This window comes from Camelus dromedarius, chromosome 1 (assembly GCF_036321535.1).
Source record: "Camelus dromedarius isolate mCamDro1 chromosome 1, mCamDro1.pat, whole genome shotgun sequence".
NCBI classification, from domain to species: domain Eukaryota; kingdom Metazoa; phylum Chordata; class Mammalia; order Artiodactyla; family Camelidae; genus Camelus; species Camelus dromedarius.
Window position 1 is genome coordinate 103,959,371 of NC_087436.1, and position 19,018 is coordinate 103,978,388.

At 35.2% G+C, this 19,018-nt stretch overlaps 1 protein-coding gene across 1 annotated transcript in view; it reads right to left on the reverse strand.

Annotated features, from left to right (window-relative positions):
* The window catches only part of STIM2 (stromal interaction molecule 2), a 150,486-nt gene that overhangs the window by 22,268 nt on the left and 109,200 nt on the right, over positions 1-19,018 (reverse strand). Inside the window, exons 4-5 of the mRNA XM_031436267.2 lie at positions 5,368-5,479; positions 1,871-1,986 (exon numbers count right to left, since the gene is read on the reverse strand). Of these exons, the coding sequence (XP_031292127.2) occupies positions 1,871-1,986; positions 5,368-5,479 (228 nt within the window). The remainder of the gene's footprint in view (positions 1-1,870; positions 1,987-5,367; positions 5,480-19,018) is intronic.

The following is a 19,018-nucleotide window of genomic DNA, read 5'->3' on the forward strand; positions in this document are numbered from 1 at the left end:
CCGCCCAGGCCTCCAGCAGGAAGATGTTTTGCACATTTGATGAGGTGAAGAGTCTACAGAAATGAAAAGTTCCCATGCTTACAAATCTAGGGTTAGTGTATGTTTCACACAGTGTGATAAATAGCCTGCTCTATGCCACAGACCCTCAAGGTTGCATGTTTCCAGAGTGCACGCCCTCATCTACAGTGAAAAGGATTCACTCTTCACTCTTTAGCAGAAGGTTAACGTTTCAAAAGGATTTATTTTTATTCTGCCTCTGACTGAGAGGTTCAGTGCAGGCTCTAGTTCAAATATGAGCCTTGTTCAGGCTGAACTATAATCACCAGAAATAACAACAAACAGATGGACAAGTCCCAGACTGTATAATAAGTACCACAAACTGGAAAAGATTTCAGTGAGAACTCCTTTAAAATGTATCTCTGTTCACTTGACAATGCCATTTTTATAAATCTAACGTGGGTGTTCCAACTGTAGGGCTCATTCACTCAAACAATAATTCTAAGACAAACACATTTAAAATATAATGCATCATTAACTTTTTAACTGGTTGTTTATTAAAACATTTGTTTTCAACATTCTTCGAGACTAGTTTTGTTTCTTTTCAAATGATAATACTGTTTGTCGTAGAGGGTGGTTTGTTCTTGAATTAATAAAATATAAATATTCCTGATCAACTTGTATGTAGAGACAAATTCTATCATTTAATTTCTATTTTCACCAATCATTCACATGAAAAAACTAGACAGAATCTCACAGAAGACAATCCCCAATAGATTCAACTGAAAACTTAGGACAAGGAAAAGGTTAGAAGGGGTATCATCTCTGTAGAATGCCTGGCATTTCAACAGTGTTCTATTTCCTAGGGTTTGTAATTTCTACCAACAGTGCATTTGCACTAACTCTCACAAAGGGGAGTTCCAGCTGTTTCATCAGCTGCTCTTCTAGCCTGAGCCAAAAAAGATCTACTCCAGTAAAGTCATGGAATCCATCCAACCACTCCAGTCACCCTTCTTAGGCAGGGGCACCCCCAGAACAGTATCACAGGAATATGCAAGTCTTTTCACGCCAAGAATTAAAATAAAATAAACATTAGTTTCCTAATTTATAATTTTTACAAGCCATTTTTCTTAGATTAATTTTGTTATTCCTTTTGAGCTTCTGAAAAATAAAACATTATTCCTCTAAATTGTGTACTCCTCGAACATTTTCCCCCAAAGCTTTCTGAAATTTGAAGTTAAATGAAATAAATATATTAAATTTCCCTTCTGGGAATAAAGTATTCTTGTCAAAGAAAACAAGTACAAGGTCTATTTTCCTTATACATATGACATAGCAATTTCTTAAATGTTCTTCAAAACAATCAAATAACATTCTCCGCCTTGTGCTTCTGCCAGGATAGTCTGCTACTTTGTACAGTTTTAAGCAGGCCTCTGTTTTCAATCTATATCAAAAAAATCCTTTTCCTAGTAATTAATGAAGTCAAGTTAGGATTTATTACCTCATGTCCTCAAGATGGTTTTAGACTGCACCATTTTTAAAAGGGACTCTTTAGTGAATCTCCAGTTATAATAACATCAACATGAACGCTACTGTAAAGAGTTTTTAATCTAGAAATTTAATTCTGAGTTATCAACATGGTTTTTCAACTTTTTACATCAGTAACTGGCTTTGAAAATTCCACATTCCATATTTCAATGACAGAAAATCTCACACTATAACTCTTTAAAGATAATATTACATTTCTTTTATATCTAACAGAAGATTCTTCTCAGTAGTCTATAACCACCTTTCTTACTTTTTTCTTCTTTAAATGATAAGTAGATGATCTGATTATTCTTTTGCGTCATAACTTGTAAGAGAGAATACTAACGTGTCAGAGGTCCGAACAAAACCACATCCAGTGCCTTGAGCTGAAGTTTCTGTCTGTGACTCCGGTCACTAATTTTCAACTGAGAGATCATAAATGAAGTTTCATGCACTGCTATCCTGTTCATTAAAAAAATACACATATATTAAATGAAAATATTTCTAGTATGCAAATTTAAATATTTGAGAAACATATTTAACACAGTTTACATATTAGTGATGAATATGAGCTCATCCATGTGTGATTTAACCCTTTATTACATGTATCAAACCTTTTCAATGCAAACTGTGCTGTGGGCTCTCCTGCATGTTAATAATTTAGTTGCTATACTGATGTTTTTGTTTCCTAAGGTTACTTTACACTCTAATTTACTATGATTTAGAAATTTACCAAATTCAAAGTATTTTATAATCATTAATTACCTCTGGCATTTTACTATCATTTCATAAACAAAAAGAAAATTGTAAGTAATTTACTTAATAGCAGACTTTTAAAAATCAATCTCAATTTAGATCATCTCACTTTTTAAATAAATATCTCAAACAACTTATACCTGTACATTCTAATATTTAAACCATTTAAAAATTAAATTCCCCTGAGGTCATAAATGAAAGCAGAAAGTCTTCTCTGGATGGGGGAGTAAATTGAGGGATTTACGTAATAAGAAGTATTAAACCATTTAATTAGCAATGAAGAAAATATGCAGGGTGCCAAAAGACACAGGTGAAATAAGGACGTAAAATCACTTTGTTTTGGATTTCAAATCCAAGTAGCCCAGTAATCAACAAAGATTTCTTAACAACCAAGTATGATGCCAATAAGGATTTTATGACACAAAGTGTAATAATAATAATTGTTAATAACAGCGACAATAAAAACAAGCATGTACTTATGGCTGGATCCTATGCCAAGAGCTTAATTAAAATTCAAAACAAAATATACAATATATATAAAATTGCCATTTTACACATGAGGAAACAAAGGTAGTGAGAGGCTAAGTAACTTCCACAAGGTTACTTAATACAGTAAGAAGTATGGCAGGGATTCAAATCCAAATATGTATGATTCCAATGACTGTACTCTGAGCCCACTACATTTTATTTAGGAAGATTTCAGAACTCTAAGCAAGAATAAGTTACAGAAACTTCTATGAGGCTTCTACAAAACTTTAGAGAGTAAAGAATTCTAACTTTCCCTTTTAAAAATGCCTTCCTTCATCATCTCTGCAATTAACCTTTCATGTATGCTTCTGTTATATTTTTCAGTTGCCAAACTGCCTGAAGGCAAAAACTACGTCTTATCTCTGTATCCCCAAACCTAGCATGGTGCTTGGCAAAAGTAGATAATTGATAAATGTTTGTATGATAGACGAATTAATGCATAGGGTGGATGCACGAATGAACAGCAAGACAATCAGTAGACTAAATTAAAGAAAGACAATGAGATGTAGTAAAAAGGAAACTATAAAACAGAATTTTATGCAAAGTTTAATATGAGCCCAGAGGTGGAAGCAATTCTACCTGAGTGGGTGAGGATGTCAGTGAAGTTCACACAAGTCTGTAAGGATTGAGGAGGCATGTGCCAGGTGAAGAGAGCCTTAGTATAAGCTCTGGTAAACAAGAATTACAGAATACAGACCACACTGTGAAAGGCTTAAAGATAACCATGACATAAAACTAACATAATTTTGGCTACCTTTGGCAGGTGTAACAATATTTTAATGTCACAGAAAGGAAACATAATAATGCATGTGTACATCTGGAATGTGTAACACATTTTCTTTCACATTCTTGTAAGTAGCTAATACATCTACAGTTACCCTAGAAAAAGCTCTGTGACTTACACAGTTGTTAAAGTTAAATGACATTGCCTCTTTAAATTTCCATTCCCTCATAAAAAGGCCTTGATGAAGGCTACTCCAGTCTCCCTCCCCCTCCACTGGAAAAAGCTCCAATGGGCTGCCCTGAAAGCTGACCTTCCACACTTGTAGCTTTTCTTCTGTAGTAACATGTTCATTATTCTTAAAACTGATCTTCATCAAGTGTGTGATGTTATCTAAATAATTCTACCAGAATTTGAGGTTATCTCTGATAACCTTTACTTAACCAAAAGAAAAGTGCCTATAACATTTATTGTCAAAACATTAAGCAGCCTATTTTATTTCACGTTGTTGTTATATAAAGAAACTTCTCAAAAGACAAAGTAAGAAAAATACTGGAAGTGCCAGGATAACATATATAACTTGAACAAACCTAATCCCACTTTAATGCTCTACTATCCTGTGTTGTTTTAACTTAGGAATTTGTCATATTTAAAAGCAAGAACACGATCGTATTTAATGTTTTTCTTCCTTCCAGCATCTAGGTGCACCATAAACATAAAACATACTCAATATGTACTTGTTGAATTGACTCTTATCTCCACAATTTCATCATTATAGTCATATGCACAGTAAAATCAGAAATACCTACCATGATGTTCAGAATACATTTAAGGAGGTATGAAAACTTTCAACTTGATCCAAAATACAAACTCTAAAGCCATAAAAGTCACTTAGTTAAATAGGATATGTAGGTAAATTGATTAGAAATACATTACCCATTTAATAATTAGATAGTAATAAAGGATTAGAGTCTTTTTTGATACAATAAACAATCCAGGAACATAATGGAACATAAGCAATCAGATAAGGCTCAAGCTCCAGTGGAATCAAAAAATTTTAGCATTCAAATCTATAAGGATTATTAGGTTAACTAACAGGGACTATTAGGTTAACTAACAGATTTTAAAAACATCATTAGAAAAGCAGTGACAATTAATTTCAGAAGTTAAAGGAATAAACTGGCATCCTATACTAGGTATCAGCTCTATCTGGATTCAAATGCTGCCTCAGGCAAAACATTTAACTTCTCTCTGACTTGGTTTTTCCATTCTGTAAAATAGGAGTAACAATGCACGCTTCATTTTAAGCATGAAGCTTAAGTGAGATAATACAGAGTACTTCCATGCAATACACATTTCAAAATGCTTGCAATTATTTACAATTATTAAACTTCTTTTCTTTGAGGTTTAACTAACGGTCACTAATATAAGTAGTTATCATTGTTATTAAAATAATACCAATTAAGAAGGCTCTGTATATTAATCCATTCAAATAGGTCTTTTCAAATAGATCTGTATCAAATGAGTAAGTTTTTGTTACACTTACCATGTGGCCAGAAGTTGACCCTTTGCTGTTACCTAAAAAAGACGCCCACCTTCTAAGTCTCAAAATTACTTTCCTTGGGAATAAATTTTTTAAAAGGCCTGATTATTTAGATAAGAAAAATAGATCAAAATTTGTAAATTCAGAACCTTACAAATATTAAAGAGAGGATATATTTGTATTTTCTTTGCACCCTTAACCACAGAAGTAACTTGTAGATCTGGCACTGAAAAGTAACATCGAGTACATAATTCTCCATGAGCAGGAAAAATACATTTGGATAATAAAGACACACCTGGGAAGCGTTGTTCCTTTGACATTATTGTCTCTAAAATTCTTCTCATATTGGGGTAGTTCAACAAATTCTATCAACCACTGAAGTGTGTCCTCAAGGGTCCAATTATGAACTGCAAAAGATAAAAGAAGAAGACATGTTTTAAAGACATCTGCTTACAGAATTTATATAAATTATATATGTATATTTATATACACACACACATATACAATTACTGTAACTTCAGGGGAAATAAAGATGTTAGACTGACTTTCAATTCAATTCAATCAACAGTAAGTAGTAAAATGATATTCAGTGTTTGATGAGAAGGGAAAAACAATGGGGACATACCTCCTACCCGTAAGGGCTTACAATCTAGAACAGAGAAGACACATAAAGGAAAAGAGAACAAAATATTAGCATGGTTAATTCTAACATAAGCATTTATGTAAAGTTTGAACAGGATGAAATAATCCATCATTTCCCTGGTTGTAGAAAACTTACGAGATGTATATTTATTCATTCATTCTTGTGTTTAGCCGTCCATCTATGTAACACTGTAAACCTTTCGAGTATCAGGTTCTAAGCACTGGGAATATGGCAGTAAATAAGATGGATAAAGTCTTTGTCCTCATAAAACAAATCATTTTGGGAGTGGGGAGGGGCAATTAACGAAAGAAGGAAGAAAAGGGGAAATTTCAGATAGTGATCATCTATTAAGAAAGAAATGAACGATGCCAGGGTAAGCCTCTCTGAGGAAGTGTTATCTGAACTGAGACCTAAAAGTTGCAAGGAGCCAACACTGTGATAATTTAGAAGCAAAAGTAATCCAAACAGGGGGGAAAGCTCATGTAAAAACCTTAAGATAAGGAATGAACTAGCTATGTTTGTGGGATAGAAAGTATTCAGAGGGGCCAGGTCACTGAAGACTTTCAAAAATTCTGGGTATTTTTCTAATTTCAATAATCAGAAGGAGGGGTAAATAATTCATGTTTTTAAAATATCACTATTCAATGTGGAGAATGGACTGTAGGAGAAAAGACTGAAAACAGAGAGATATAAGGAGAACATTCCTTCTGTAACTGTCCCAGCAAAAGGGACAGCCTTGAACCACAGTGCTAGGAGAGGATACGGTGCCGAGGGGTCAGATTCAAGACATATTCTGGGAAAAATGCTGTTAGATGTGTCAATGAAATGGATGGGGGCTAGTAGCTAAAGGAAAGCCCAAAAAAGCACAGAGAGTCGTACCGCTAACTGAGATAGGAGGTACAGACTGGGGAGGCAAGTGGGGACAGGTGATAGAGATCGAAAGTTCTGTTTTTAGACGTTTTGTTTGAAGTAAGTATTAGATATTTAAGTGTAGATATACACTAGCAGTCAAATATTCAAGTCCCGAGCTTAGGGAAGAGTGAGGTTAGGAACAGAGATATAAATTAGGAGTCATACGTATAGATGGTCTTTAGACTGAATGAGATCACCCAGTAGTTGAGAATAGCTATTAACGGATTCTAGGAGACTGGCTCTAAATCATAAAATAAATAATAGCTAACATCTCTTCTCCTGAATACTTATTTTGAATTAAGCCATTTATATGCATTTTTTCCTTTAAGCCTTAAAAAAAAAAAAAGGTATGAGAACTAACATGATTATCTTCATTCTGGAGAAGAGAAACTGAGAAGTTAACAGGACCAAGACAGTCAGCAGCAGGACTGGATCTGAACTCAGGCTAACTGACCTCAGGACCTGATCCTATGAAGTCTGACAGCACTAATATTAAATAACAGTAGACATAAAAACAAGCAGTTCAACGCGGAAGCAACTCAAACATTTCTGAATGAAGAATGCAAAGAACAATGATGAGTTTATCCAAAGGGAAGGATGCAAGTGGGCTTGAAAAAAGAAGAGCTCCATATTGCCTGCATTTAATTTGAGGGTTTGGAAAAACAAAAAGCTTACAGAGCACAGAAGAGGCCAAAGGAGAGTGAAGAAAACAAGTGAGTATAAAAGCAGATCTGAGAATCCATCTGTGATAAATCTGAGATAAGATCTTTCTGATAAACTATAGAAAATTATGAATTTACTTTTGCATGCAAAGCCAGATTTTTACAATCTGCATTTTTCATTAAGTGTTCTTTAGAAAAATGCTTAAATAAAGCATTAACAAAAATTAATTTTTAAATTATATATGGTAATTGGTAATTTTACACTGAGACAAAGCTTTTTTTTTTATGATCTCTCCTTCATGTGTTCCTGCCACAGCTTGGACCTGTGCCTAAGGCTGCTGTATCCATTTAGCCAAATAACTTAGAATAAATATCAGCCAAAGGTTTAGGCCCTGGGTGCTTTCCACTGAAATTAATACATTCAAAGCAGTCTTTTTACTCTTAAGTTTCTTCCTATTCAAGATGAACTGCATTGAGAATTGCCTTGTCTTGACTGCCAAGAAACCAACAGCGCAGCTGCACCTCACACACCCACACAGAAAGCTCAGCCAAGAAAACAGGATAAGATTCTCTTTGTCATTTCTATGGCTGTTCAACTGATCAACAGCAAAAGTCGCTGATCTAAACACTACAGTACATCAAAATATTCCCTCAATTCCAAATGAGCTGGGATAGAAAGGAAGAAAAATCAAACGAAAAAGAATAAATGTTTAAAGTGCCCAAATCCTCGTGTTACTGTATCTAGTAAAGAGAATATAAAAGTGGCCCCAAAGTAGTTATCTTTACAATGAATCTTTAAAACAACAAAATTCCGACACAGAGCATACAGTTTACTTTGGGGAGAGGTTCACTTCTTGTGCTGTTTGGTTTCTTCAGTGATTTAGTAAATATCTTGTCTTCTCATGACCAGGGCCTGTATTTTCTATTAGTTTTCTCTGCTCCAAATGCAATAATCATCTTTCAATTCTTGGGACAGATAATACTATGTCTTTCCTCAGGGCCTTTGCACATGCTGTTTCCTCTTTCCTTTTCTCATCCCTCTGACTCATCTTTGCCTATTTACTTCACTGAGCCTTCATATCTCAGTTTAAACTGTAATTCCTCGAAGAGTCTTCACAAACATTGCTATACAATCATATATCACTCTATACTTTTTAGGCATAGCATTTAACTAATTATAATTATTTATCTGTATGATTATTGCTGCAACATCTGTTTATAGCACTGAAGCATAAGTTTCTCGCTCACCATTCTAGCCCTAGAACTTAGGAAACAAAAGGCTCTCAACAGATTATCTGTTGGACCCCCTTGAATAAATGAAGACCATGTTGAATTGACAAGTGTGTTATGAAAAATCTATATCCACATTTTAGAGAGGAGATCCAAATAAAGAGAAATAGGAACTTGTTTGTGTAAGAAATTCTTGATGGCAAAGGAGTTACTCATTTAAGAATTATCCAGTTCCTCATCACCCGCCTCTCACTGCTCTTTCACTCGCGCTGTTGTTAAACAGCACGTCCACCAGAGGGGCAGGCAGAGAAGGATACGGCATTTCTTTTAAAAATATGTTTTATCTATCTGCAAAGCTACAGAATTGTCTATCTTCACATCGTTAGCTAACATCGTTTCTGCTAGAAATTGTGGCCAATGCTATAGGTTAGTGTCTCTGGATGATTTTTGGCAATTTATTCCAAGACCAATAGAAAGAACTCTAGAATGCAAATAGACCTGATTCTAGTCCTGGCTGTGCCACTAACTCACTATGGTATCACAGCCAGGTTATTTAACTGTGACTCAGTTTCTCAACACACAAAATAATGACTTTGAGCTAGACCATCTTTAAAATTCATTCAAATTCTGTTTTTAATTATTGCATTATAATAAACAAGATGCGGTGTTTAAAATACTGCTGAACTGTTAACCTGTAACAACAGATTACAGATTACTGAGAGGGGAAAAGTTAACTCTAAGAACTTCCAGGAAAGAAACAAAAATTGCTCCTGAAAATTTACTATGTGTTATTAAACACTGAGAGATTTGCAAGTTATTTAAAACAACCATTGTAACGACACTGTGAAGTAGGTACTTTTATCATCATATTGAACCTGTAAGTTTATGAAGGTGAAGTTCTTAATCAGATAAAACAGATTAGTAAACAGTCAAACCAGGTTTCAGACCAAGCCCGTTTCTTGAGTTGTTAACCACTGACCAATAACATTGACTCTTCAGAGTTGGGTAAGTGGTCCTGATAATCGAATCAGGCACTACAAGTAGATAGTTTATGCTCCACACTTGCAGCCATATACGCTCCTTTCCGAATCTGTCATGTTCCCCCATGCCCCTCCTTCCACCTGGAATGGCTCTCCCTTCTTCTTTCTTGGCCAGGCGTGCTCTTCCTTAGCCTTTAAGACAGATCAGGAGTTCCCTCCTCCTCAAAGTTTCCCCTATTCCTTCCATTTCCAGAATACAGTTGCTCTCCTTTGTGCTCCTGATCACATGTATATACATCTGCCATGAGATCTGCCACATACACTAATGGAACTGTTCATGCCTGTTACCCTCTGGATGGTGAGTTCCTAGAGAGCAGGAACTACTTCTTTTATCTAACCTGGTAATAGTTAACACTATAATGCCACATTCCTTTGATACAGGATTTTGCACTTTATTACACACTTTTACATGCATTCTCATTTAACACCCCCATAACCACATGGGAGAGACAGCGATTATCTCTACAGTCTGTACGGGAGCCTTGGCCAAGAGAGGCTATGTAATCACACATGTAGTTACACATGTCTAGTAACTGGGAGAGCTAAACACGGAATTCTAATCTTCTGTCTCCCAAGATCACTGCAAATATAGGTGGCTCCTGACTTAAATGACAGCTCACTATTTAACTTTAAAACTCAAAACACATTTTCTCCCAGAAACAAAACTTCCAGGCATATAGTACTAATAGTAATACAATAGTTAAACATTACATATGAACAATCTGCCATGGGTAATTACATTAATGGATTCAGGATTCCACTAAAGACATCAAGCATGCATCATGGCCTACTGAAGGCCTGGAGGTAGTAACATAATAGCCCAATGGAGCTATGCCAGTTCTTCACCATGGGAGTGACTTGAAAAGGGGCTCTAATAGCCTGAAGGGCAGGATTTCAAAGGGTCAGGGGGTTCAGAGCTGGAGCAGGGCTCTGGAGCAAAGGAAACAGTGTGGGACAGGGGAGCCTGGGGACAGGAGAGTAACTAGAACCAAATCTCCAGGAAATGAGGGGGCACACATTTATGGATTTTCACAGAACAGAGGCAAGATGAGAACTCTTCCATCATCCCTCTCCCTGGCTGCCATCAAAAGGGCTATTTCTGTAACTGGGAATGAGGTTCCTGATTCTACACCAGAACAGTTTCCCTTTCTTCCCCTTCCTACTTGCTACTGTCAATCCCACCAACATACAATTATTTTGGATCAGCATTTTAAAAAGATGAAAAATGATAACTAGGTCCAAAGAGAAAAAGCTTTTAAACAGCAGCAGGATTTGTAGTAATGGGGAAAATGAAGAGACAGGAAGGGCCAGAAATAGCCAGCAACAGAGAGGTAAAGAAACTAGCATTCCTGTGGCCATCCAGCTAAAGCAGCCTTCTAAAAAAGACTCATGAGTCATGCATAGGTACATCCTCAGTTGTACAAACTAGGTTCTAAGTAGAAGAAACACTCCAACCGAAAGTGATCTCTCCCTCTGCTGAATTTCTATAGTAAGTACTATTTCTACCAAATGGAATATCATATGTACTGCCTTATTTTGTAAAGATTTGCTTAATTACATCTTATGTTCCTATTATATTATTGTAAGTTTCCAGTAGCCCAGCATAAAGTTGCCATTTAAATATCAGCTGGATATATAACTGACTTTTTTCTTCTTTAAAGAATCTGTTTTGTTTTGTTTTTAATGGTGTCCACCTGCTACCCCACAGTTGTGTGAAAAACAAATACTGTTTTCACGATACCACATTTCAAAGCAACATTAGAGAATCCTTGACTCCAAAGGAGGATCACAGAGACCTACAACATAATGTGTAGGTGCCAGTTTACAGCTACGTTTGACAGAAGGATGAGAGGAGAATTTGTGTGTTTCCAGTCCATCCCTGCCTTAAGCAAATGTGAGACACAAACAGTGTGAAAGAGAAACTTCAAAAGATTAAAACATATGTATTTATTTGCACATTTCATCCATACAAGGGAATCTTATAAAAACCAATGCACCTAATGCACTTAGCCATATACTTGTACTATGTTATAGGCCTAAAAATACAAAATACAAAAAGCTTAGTGAAGTGCCACCATATCAGTTTTCATATGTTATATTTAATATAAATACATGCTGTCCTAAAAACCTTTAAAGATGATTTGTTAAATCACCTAAGAACTGTGGGGAAAAGCTAATTTCTAATTATAAAGCATTAGTGTGCGTGTGGAGACACGTTCATTCAGCAGAAGCTAACATTTCATGAGCACCTGGCAAGTTCCAGTAACTGTGCTAAATGAATTATCTCATGAAATTCTTTCAACAGCCCTATGAAGTAACTTTTAGAAGTAGTATTATAATCTTGGTTTACAGATCAGGAAGCTGAGGCTCAGAGAGAATGAGTAATTTGTCTAAATTCATCCATGAAGTAATAAGCAGCGGAGACAGGATTTTAAAACTCTGTCTACTGACTTCAAAGCCCCAACTCTTAAGCATTATGCTCCTCCTCCACTTCTCCTCTGCATGCTGAGAAAATTTCAAAATACAGCCAGATTCACAATCAGCTGTGTCACACCTTGGATATAAGACACACCATTTACATTTACTTTGCATTTCATTCCTTAATAGCTCTTCTACTCTTTGAAAACTGCTATAGCCTAAATTTATGATAAAAAAAAATTATGTTGTTCTTAATGTTAAGAAAGCAACTGGCATTAACAAGTTTCTTTTGGCAAACTAATATTTTAAAGAAATAAACTTCTGATATCATAATACAGTACTGTACAGTTAAATACAGTACAGTTAAATACACACTTGCTGCTTTCTACTGAAGTATGAAAACATCTTTATAAGTAATCAAAAGAAAAGTTTGGTAAGGGGGTCAGAAAGGAGAAAGAATAAACATTTTTAACAAAAAGTAACTATATTTAAAGATGGCCTATGAGATGGTTACTGAAAGAAGCTCTATATTTTGAAGCTACTGTGATATACAAGGTAAAACCTATTTGCTATTTGAAAAATATCTGAATTATTGGCATGTTTATGTGAAGTACTAATTCCTAAAATATAAGTGCACATCAGTATTCACCACTTTTCTTTTTTAATATAATTTTTTAAAATTTATTTTATTTTATAATCTTTTGGGGGGAGGGTTTATTTATTTATTTTTAGAGGAGATACTGGGGATTGAACCCAGGACTTTGTGTATACTAAGCATGCGCTCTACCACTTGAGCTATATCCTCCCCCCTCACCACTTTTCCAAATGCAATTTCAACTAAGAATTTAAAGTTACAGAAGCCTTTTAAATTCTCTTTACAGTGACGGACATCATTCATCATGGAAAAATGCAATTAACCTATGGTTCAACATGGCATTTGATGAAAAGCAACTTAAACTAAATGTAATATAAACACAAAAAAAGCTTCTTAAAACATAAAAGATGAAAAAAGTTTAAGCCTTCCACACTTCATCCTAACTCAAGCAGTTTATAGACTTTGTGGTGTCATTTCTGAGTGAGACTTTAGATGATCAGCTGCTCAGCACAATCAAGAGAGGCTTATCTTTAGAACAGTGCCAGCATGTGAGCGCCTCGTCTGCACGGTGGTCAGTGGGGCATGTCTCTGTAACATGGACTAAATTCCTGCAACATGCTATATTTGGACACCTAAAAGCCACACCCTGAACTTGCGAAGTCTAGATATTAGTAGTTGTACCAAAGAGAAATACACACTTCTCTCATGAGCTGCTTACCTTTTATCACACAAGAATTACATGCAATTTTTAGGCACACTAGCTAAATGTTGGTAAATGTCTGAACATTCAGAACTCAAAACTTACTGGGATTTTTCTCTTCCCAACAGCGGTACAACAGACACTAAGGGAAGGCTTTATTACTTTTTCTTCTGTAAACTGCAAGCTTATCATTTTAACAGAGTATGTTATCAACACCTCATTCTGTGAAGACGGTGAGAGAATAACAAAGACATTATCTTAAAAATAAAAGCTGGAGAAACACTGAGTCTCAAAATTGTATGACTGTTCTGAAGATTAACTAACAAAATGTACGTGGAAGTAACTCTTAGGAATGGCAGAAGTGCTCCACAAATGTAATTATCAACATAAAACAATAAATAAGCATCAGATCAGAAATTTTTCATAATCAAGTAATTTAAGGAATTTGCTTTCTTTATAAATAAGTCAACAAAACCAGTGGACTCAATGGCTATTAGGGTACTAAATGTTTAGTCAAGTCCTCCCAAATATCTCATTATGGTGTCATTGAAGATATCACCTCAGGGACAGAGCAGCTGAATCTCTGGTTTTGCATCTTCCCTTTTACACTCAGCCCACAGTCTTTTATTTTTTTTTAATTTATTTATTTTTTAAAAAAAACACTGAACTGCAAATAGAGTATTTCACATCAAATGAAGATAAATTCTTTAAGACAGACAATGTCTCCTATTCATTTCTATATTTCCAACACATTATACAATGCCAAAAATATAGCAGGCACTAAACAAATGTGGAATTGGCAGATGTTTCTGAGGAACTCAATTAATACTTGTTGGATGAATAAAGAATAACAAAATGATTTATTAACCAAGGCTGCCAGGAAAATGTCATCTTTGCATTCACTCTTTTCAGTGGCATTTCTGGATAAAGCAACAAACTTTTTCAAAAGCATTGCTAAGCTTCATAAAATGGAGAGAATGCTGTTTTTAAAGAATATGTTTAACAACAAAAATTATAAATTATAGCTTTACAAATGTTTGCTTTAATTTTATATTAATATTTCACAAATGTTCATTATTTTTCTCTTGGAATTTGCAAGTTTCTTCAGAAGGTTTTCTGTACAGGTGACTTGGGATTCTTTTATTCAGCAAATATGAACTGAGTGAACAGTAATTACTACTGGGCACTACATAAAGTAAACATAAAACACCAGAGTCAAGAAATTATTACCAAGACTACCAGAAAGCCTGATGTAAGAAGATGTATTGACTTTAAGAGGGAGTTAAACAAAAAATGAACACAAAGCCCAGCTAACAACTGAGTTTCTGCAGCTTGTCATTACACACCTTCATGTAAGAAGAGACATTACATGCAAAACCTGTTAATCCTTTTTCCTTCTAGAACAGAAATCTCACCAACTGCAATGGTAGAAGCAATATCAAGACAATTATACTCAGGAAATTTGTTTGATCTGCAACTACATATGACTTTTTCTACTACATTTAGCATTTAAAACTCTTAACAGTTCACAAATACCATTAGCTGCATTTATTTGGCGTATAGCATTTTCCATTTAAGGCTTCACCTAACTATATACAACAATGGTTTCACTAACTATTATTAATGTCAAAACAACTTTTAGGAAAAGTTCACTTGTTTCGTGAGTACTACTGACACAGTGATTAAAATATTAAAATACTAAATAGCCACCCCATTCACAGGGGACTTCCGTCAACAGCTGGAATTATGTGAGGAAAAAATGTGAATAATGTGCTTTTGTAATAAAAATTCATTCATAAAGACAGACTCCTTAACACAGAGTCATTGGATAGTGCTCACTTGACTTCTCTTCAAAGTTACTTTAATTCTCAAATTACCCAATGGGAGTGAGGTTCCATATGAGGATGGGAAAATAGGCTAGTGGTGAGCAGAGTCTGTATAATGAGGACAATGAGGACACTACAGTGGTGGATTTGTGAAGGCAGAGGTTCTAATGGTCCCAATAAAGCAGGCTCCTGAGTGAAGTAGCAGTCCAGTGGTGTCAAGGGACTAACTATGTGCAGGCGAACTAAGCAATTAAAAAACTAACACAGTAAAGATAACAGAGCTAGGTTTTTCAGTCAGTGAACAGAGATACAAACGGGAAGAGGTTAAGCCAGAATTAACCCAGTAGTGTTAGACTAGTATCAATGTGCATTGGTTATCAGGTATCAGTGATAACATGTGACTTTTAATATAGAGATAAGTAAATATAGGGGTGTGTATTTCTTAACTCTGTCCACTGAGAGGGCTTGGGAACAACACCTCAATAGCAATGAAAACACCCAGTGTGCAAATCTTGGTTTCTAAACACCATCTCAACTAGAAGTAACCACAACTCCTTGGGGAAATGATTGTTTCCAGGGCTAGGGCTGAGAAATAACCAAATGTGCCTGGAATATTTGTTTGTGTTAGAAAATAAGGATGCAAACACATTTAAAATACATACAAAAAAAGATGGAGACATACATATAAAACAAGATAAAAGCCAGCTTGAAATTCCCACAAGCCGTGTTTGGGCAATTTGAGGATCAAAACAATGACAGCAACAAACCCACTGAATAAAATAGGAATCCAGGAGTCCACACTGATATACATGAATAAATGCAGAAGATCAATCTTCAGAACAGTCGTAAGATTCTGAGATTCACTATGTCTCCAACTTCTACTTTCAAGATATGTCTGTTATCTACCACCATTTTCACAGGACAAGATGTTGATAATACACTCTGTTTAAATCTCTTCCTTACAATAGAGTGCAACTAATAAATAGAATGATGGAATTTGAAAAATTATAGTTTAGCAACTTTCAGAGTAAAAATTAATTCAGGGAAAAAACATCGATGATGTTAAAACTAGTGGGTGAAAGCGATATGAGGAATGTGATTTTGTGCCACTCACAAGGATACAGTGAAAAGAGCCATTTCTGTGACAGTCCAGCCCATAATGCCTAACATGGATCTCCTCGTATGAAAACATCAAACAAATCCTAATTTAGAAACAATCTATAAAATGACACGTTTGAAAATTACTGGTCAAAGACATGCAAGTCCAGGAAATACTACGGAATTGCTTCAGATTAAAGAGGACAAGAAAAGTAAATACAAGAGGATAAATACATTTAAATAAAACAAGTTACTTAAAAAAAAAACCTTTAAAAAAAGTTACTTAAAAGCTTAAAAAAAATAATAATAAAGAGGACTACAAAGCCAGGACAACTGGTTGTAACATATAATCCTAGATCTTTGGCTAAAAAGATCATTATTAGGACAAATGGCAAATCGGAATGAGGGTCTCTAGACAAAGTGTATGTAAGAGTTCTTCATTCTGGTCCTGCGAGTTTTCACTAACTTTGAAACTGCTTTCAATGAAGAAATTAAAAATTGTATTAATAATCTTTCCTTCTCTATTCTGTAGGTAGAGAGTTCTAATAATTGCTAACTTATTTATTACTTTGTAGTCTGTGGTTTTCTTCAAGAAACTATGGTAATCTTTTAACACTAAGCAAACACTAGGCCATTATTTGCTGTCAAGTATTGTCCTAAACTCTATATATTAACTCATTTAATCCTTCACACAGTCCTCTAAGGTGGGTACTATTATTACCTACATTTTACAGATGGGGAAAGCAAAGAACAGAAACATTATGGTAGTTACCCAAAGGAATGTATCTAGTAAGTGTTACATAAAGACTTGAATACAGTAAGTCAAGCTCCACACTTTCTTTGGGATACTGTCTCTCTAGGAAAAAACAGCTGTCCCGTGGGGTTTCTCAAGCTATCAGGATCTAAAAGATGAGAGGCCCTAAGTAATTATGAAGCCTCAGAATCCACAGAAAGTTTACTTGCTGTTCAATATCCATTTAATACCAGGTTGAAACGATGTAAGATCTTAAATTCACAATATTAAAAAACTTCTAGTATGGATTTATGATGTTATTTAGCAAAAAACTAAGAAACTAGTATAAAAATATTTATGATACCTTTTGAAAACTAGACTGCAAAGGAAGGCCAATTCTTCTCTTGATTTTAGCTGCATTCAGGAATAATCTGATATTTACGTAATTTTTTTAGGAACATGATGGTTACATTGGTTTAAATCACTATAACATTTAAACTTTACTATTTCTCTACTTTAATGGGCTAGAGCTGAAGTAACCGGTTTCTTTTCCCTCTTTCTTTTCTTTTTTTGGCTTTTCTAATTGTCTATTCAACAATTCCCAGTTGTATTTTTTTGTTTTCTTGCAATTGACTGATTTCCCAGATTCAGAAGTGCTTTCCTGTTTTAACTTTTTTTTCAGGCTCCAGCTATGCCAGTGGAGAAGAAAGTAATTCTGCTTACTTTGGTGAAACAGTGTTGGAGACAAATGAACAAGTTATTACCAAATAATTAAATTCAGAGTTCTTCTTAAACTATAAATTGCCCTCTTACACTTGTTATTCCATGCAAACAGAATACTTTATCTAGTAAGTAATGATTATTTATTTTAACGGAAGTGTGGACAAACCAAAACACACAGAAATGACTTCTAAGTCCTGCTCAACCAGTTTACTTGCAAAATAAATAAACTCTTATAGAAGACAAATACCACACCTATTTGTAGTTTACACATGCTTTCAGTCTACACAAATGCTACTAATAAAAATATTACACCAATTTGGTATTTCAGAGAATTCTGCTCCTTGCATCCTATTAATATAAAGGAAAATAAAAGATGATTGCAATGACATCGAATTAATTTTTGAAAAAAATACTATCCAAATTTTTCATTAAAAATATGAAAAATGAATACAGCACTTTAATTTACACTAAATAAAACTATCATTTCTTATGGTACCTAAGTCTTACAAAAGTATTCTTTTTCTTAGAATTGATTAACAGCAAGATATTACCCATAACTATTTATAATTTAATAAAACTCTTTTTTATAATTTCATTTAGTCTGCTACTGATTCTTTCTAGTGTATTTTTCATTCCAGTTACTGTGGATGAAACTGTGTTTGGTTGTTCTTCATATTTTTTAAATCTTTATTAAAAACGTCTAGCTTCTTGCTCTGTGCATCTATTCTCCTCCTGAGTTCTTTGGTCAACTTTAGGATCATTAGTCTGAATTCTTTCTCAGGTAGATTGCCTATCTCCTCATCACTTAGTTCCTCTTCTGGAATTCACCTTGCTCTTCTGTCTGAAACACATTCCTCTGCCACCTCACTCTGTCTAAATTTCTATTTGTATTTTTATGTATGTGGTAGGTAGGTTAGTTACGTTTCTTGACCTTGGAGAAGTGGCCCTCTGTAGATATCCTATGCATCCCAGCAGTGCACCCTCCTCTTGTCACCCAAGGGCCAGGGGCCAGCTGGTCCTGGAGTAGGGTCTGGCCTGCGTTTGCAGACTTGCTCTGCAGGCTGCAAGATCGTAGTTTTCTTGCTTCTGGTGTCTGCCCCCTGGTGGGTGAGGCTGGTCTAGAGGCTTGTGCAAGCTTTCTGGTGGGAGGATCCAGTGTCTTCCCACTGGTGAGTACAGCTGGGTCTTGGCCCTCTGGTGGGCAAAACCACATCCTGGGGTATGTCTGGAGGAGGCTGTGGGCAACAGTCTACTGATGGGTGGGGATATGCCCCCTGCAGTTAGTTGTCTGGCCTGAGGCAGCCCAGCTCTGAATCCTGCTGTTGGGTGTGGCTAGGTCTTGGTGCTAATGACCCAAGCAAGATGT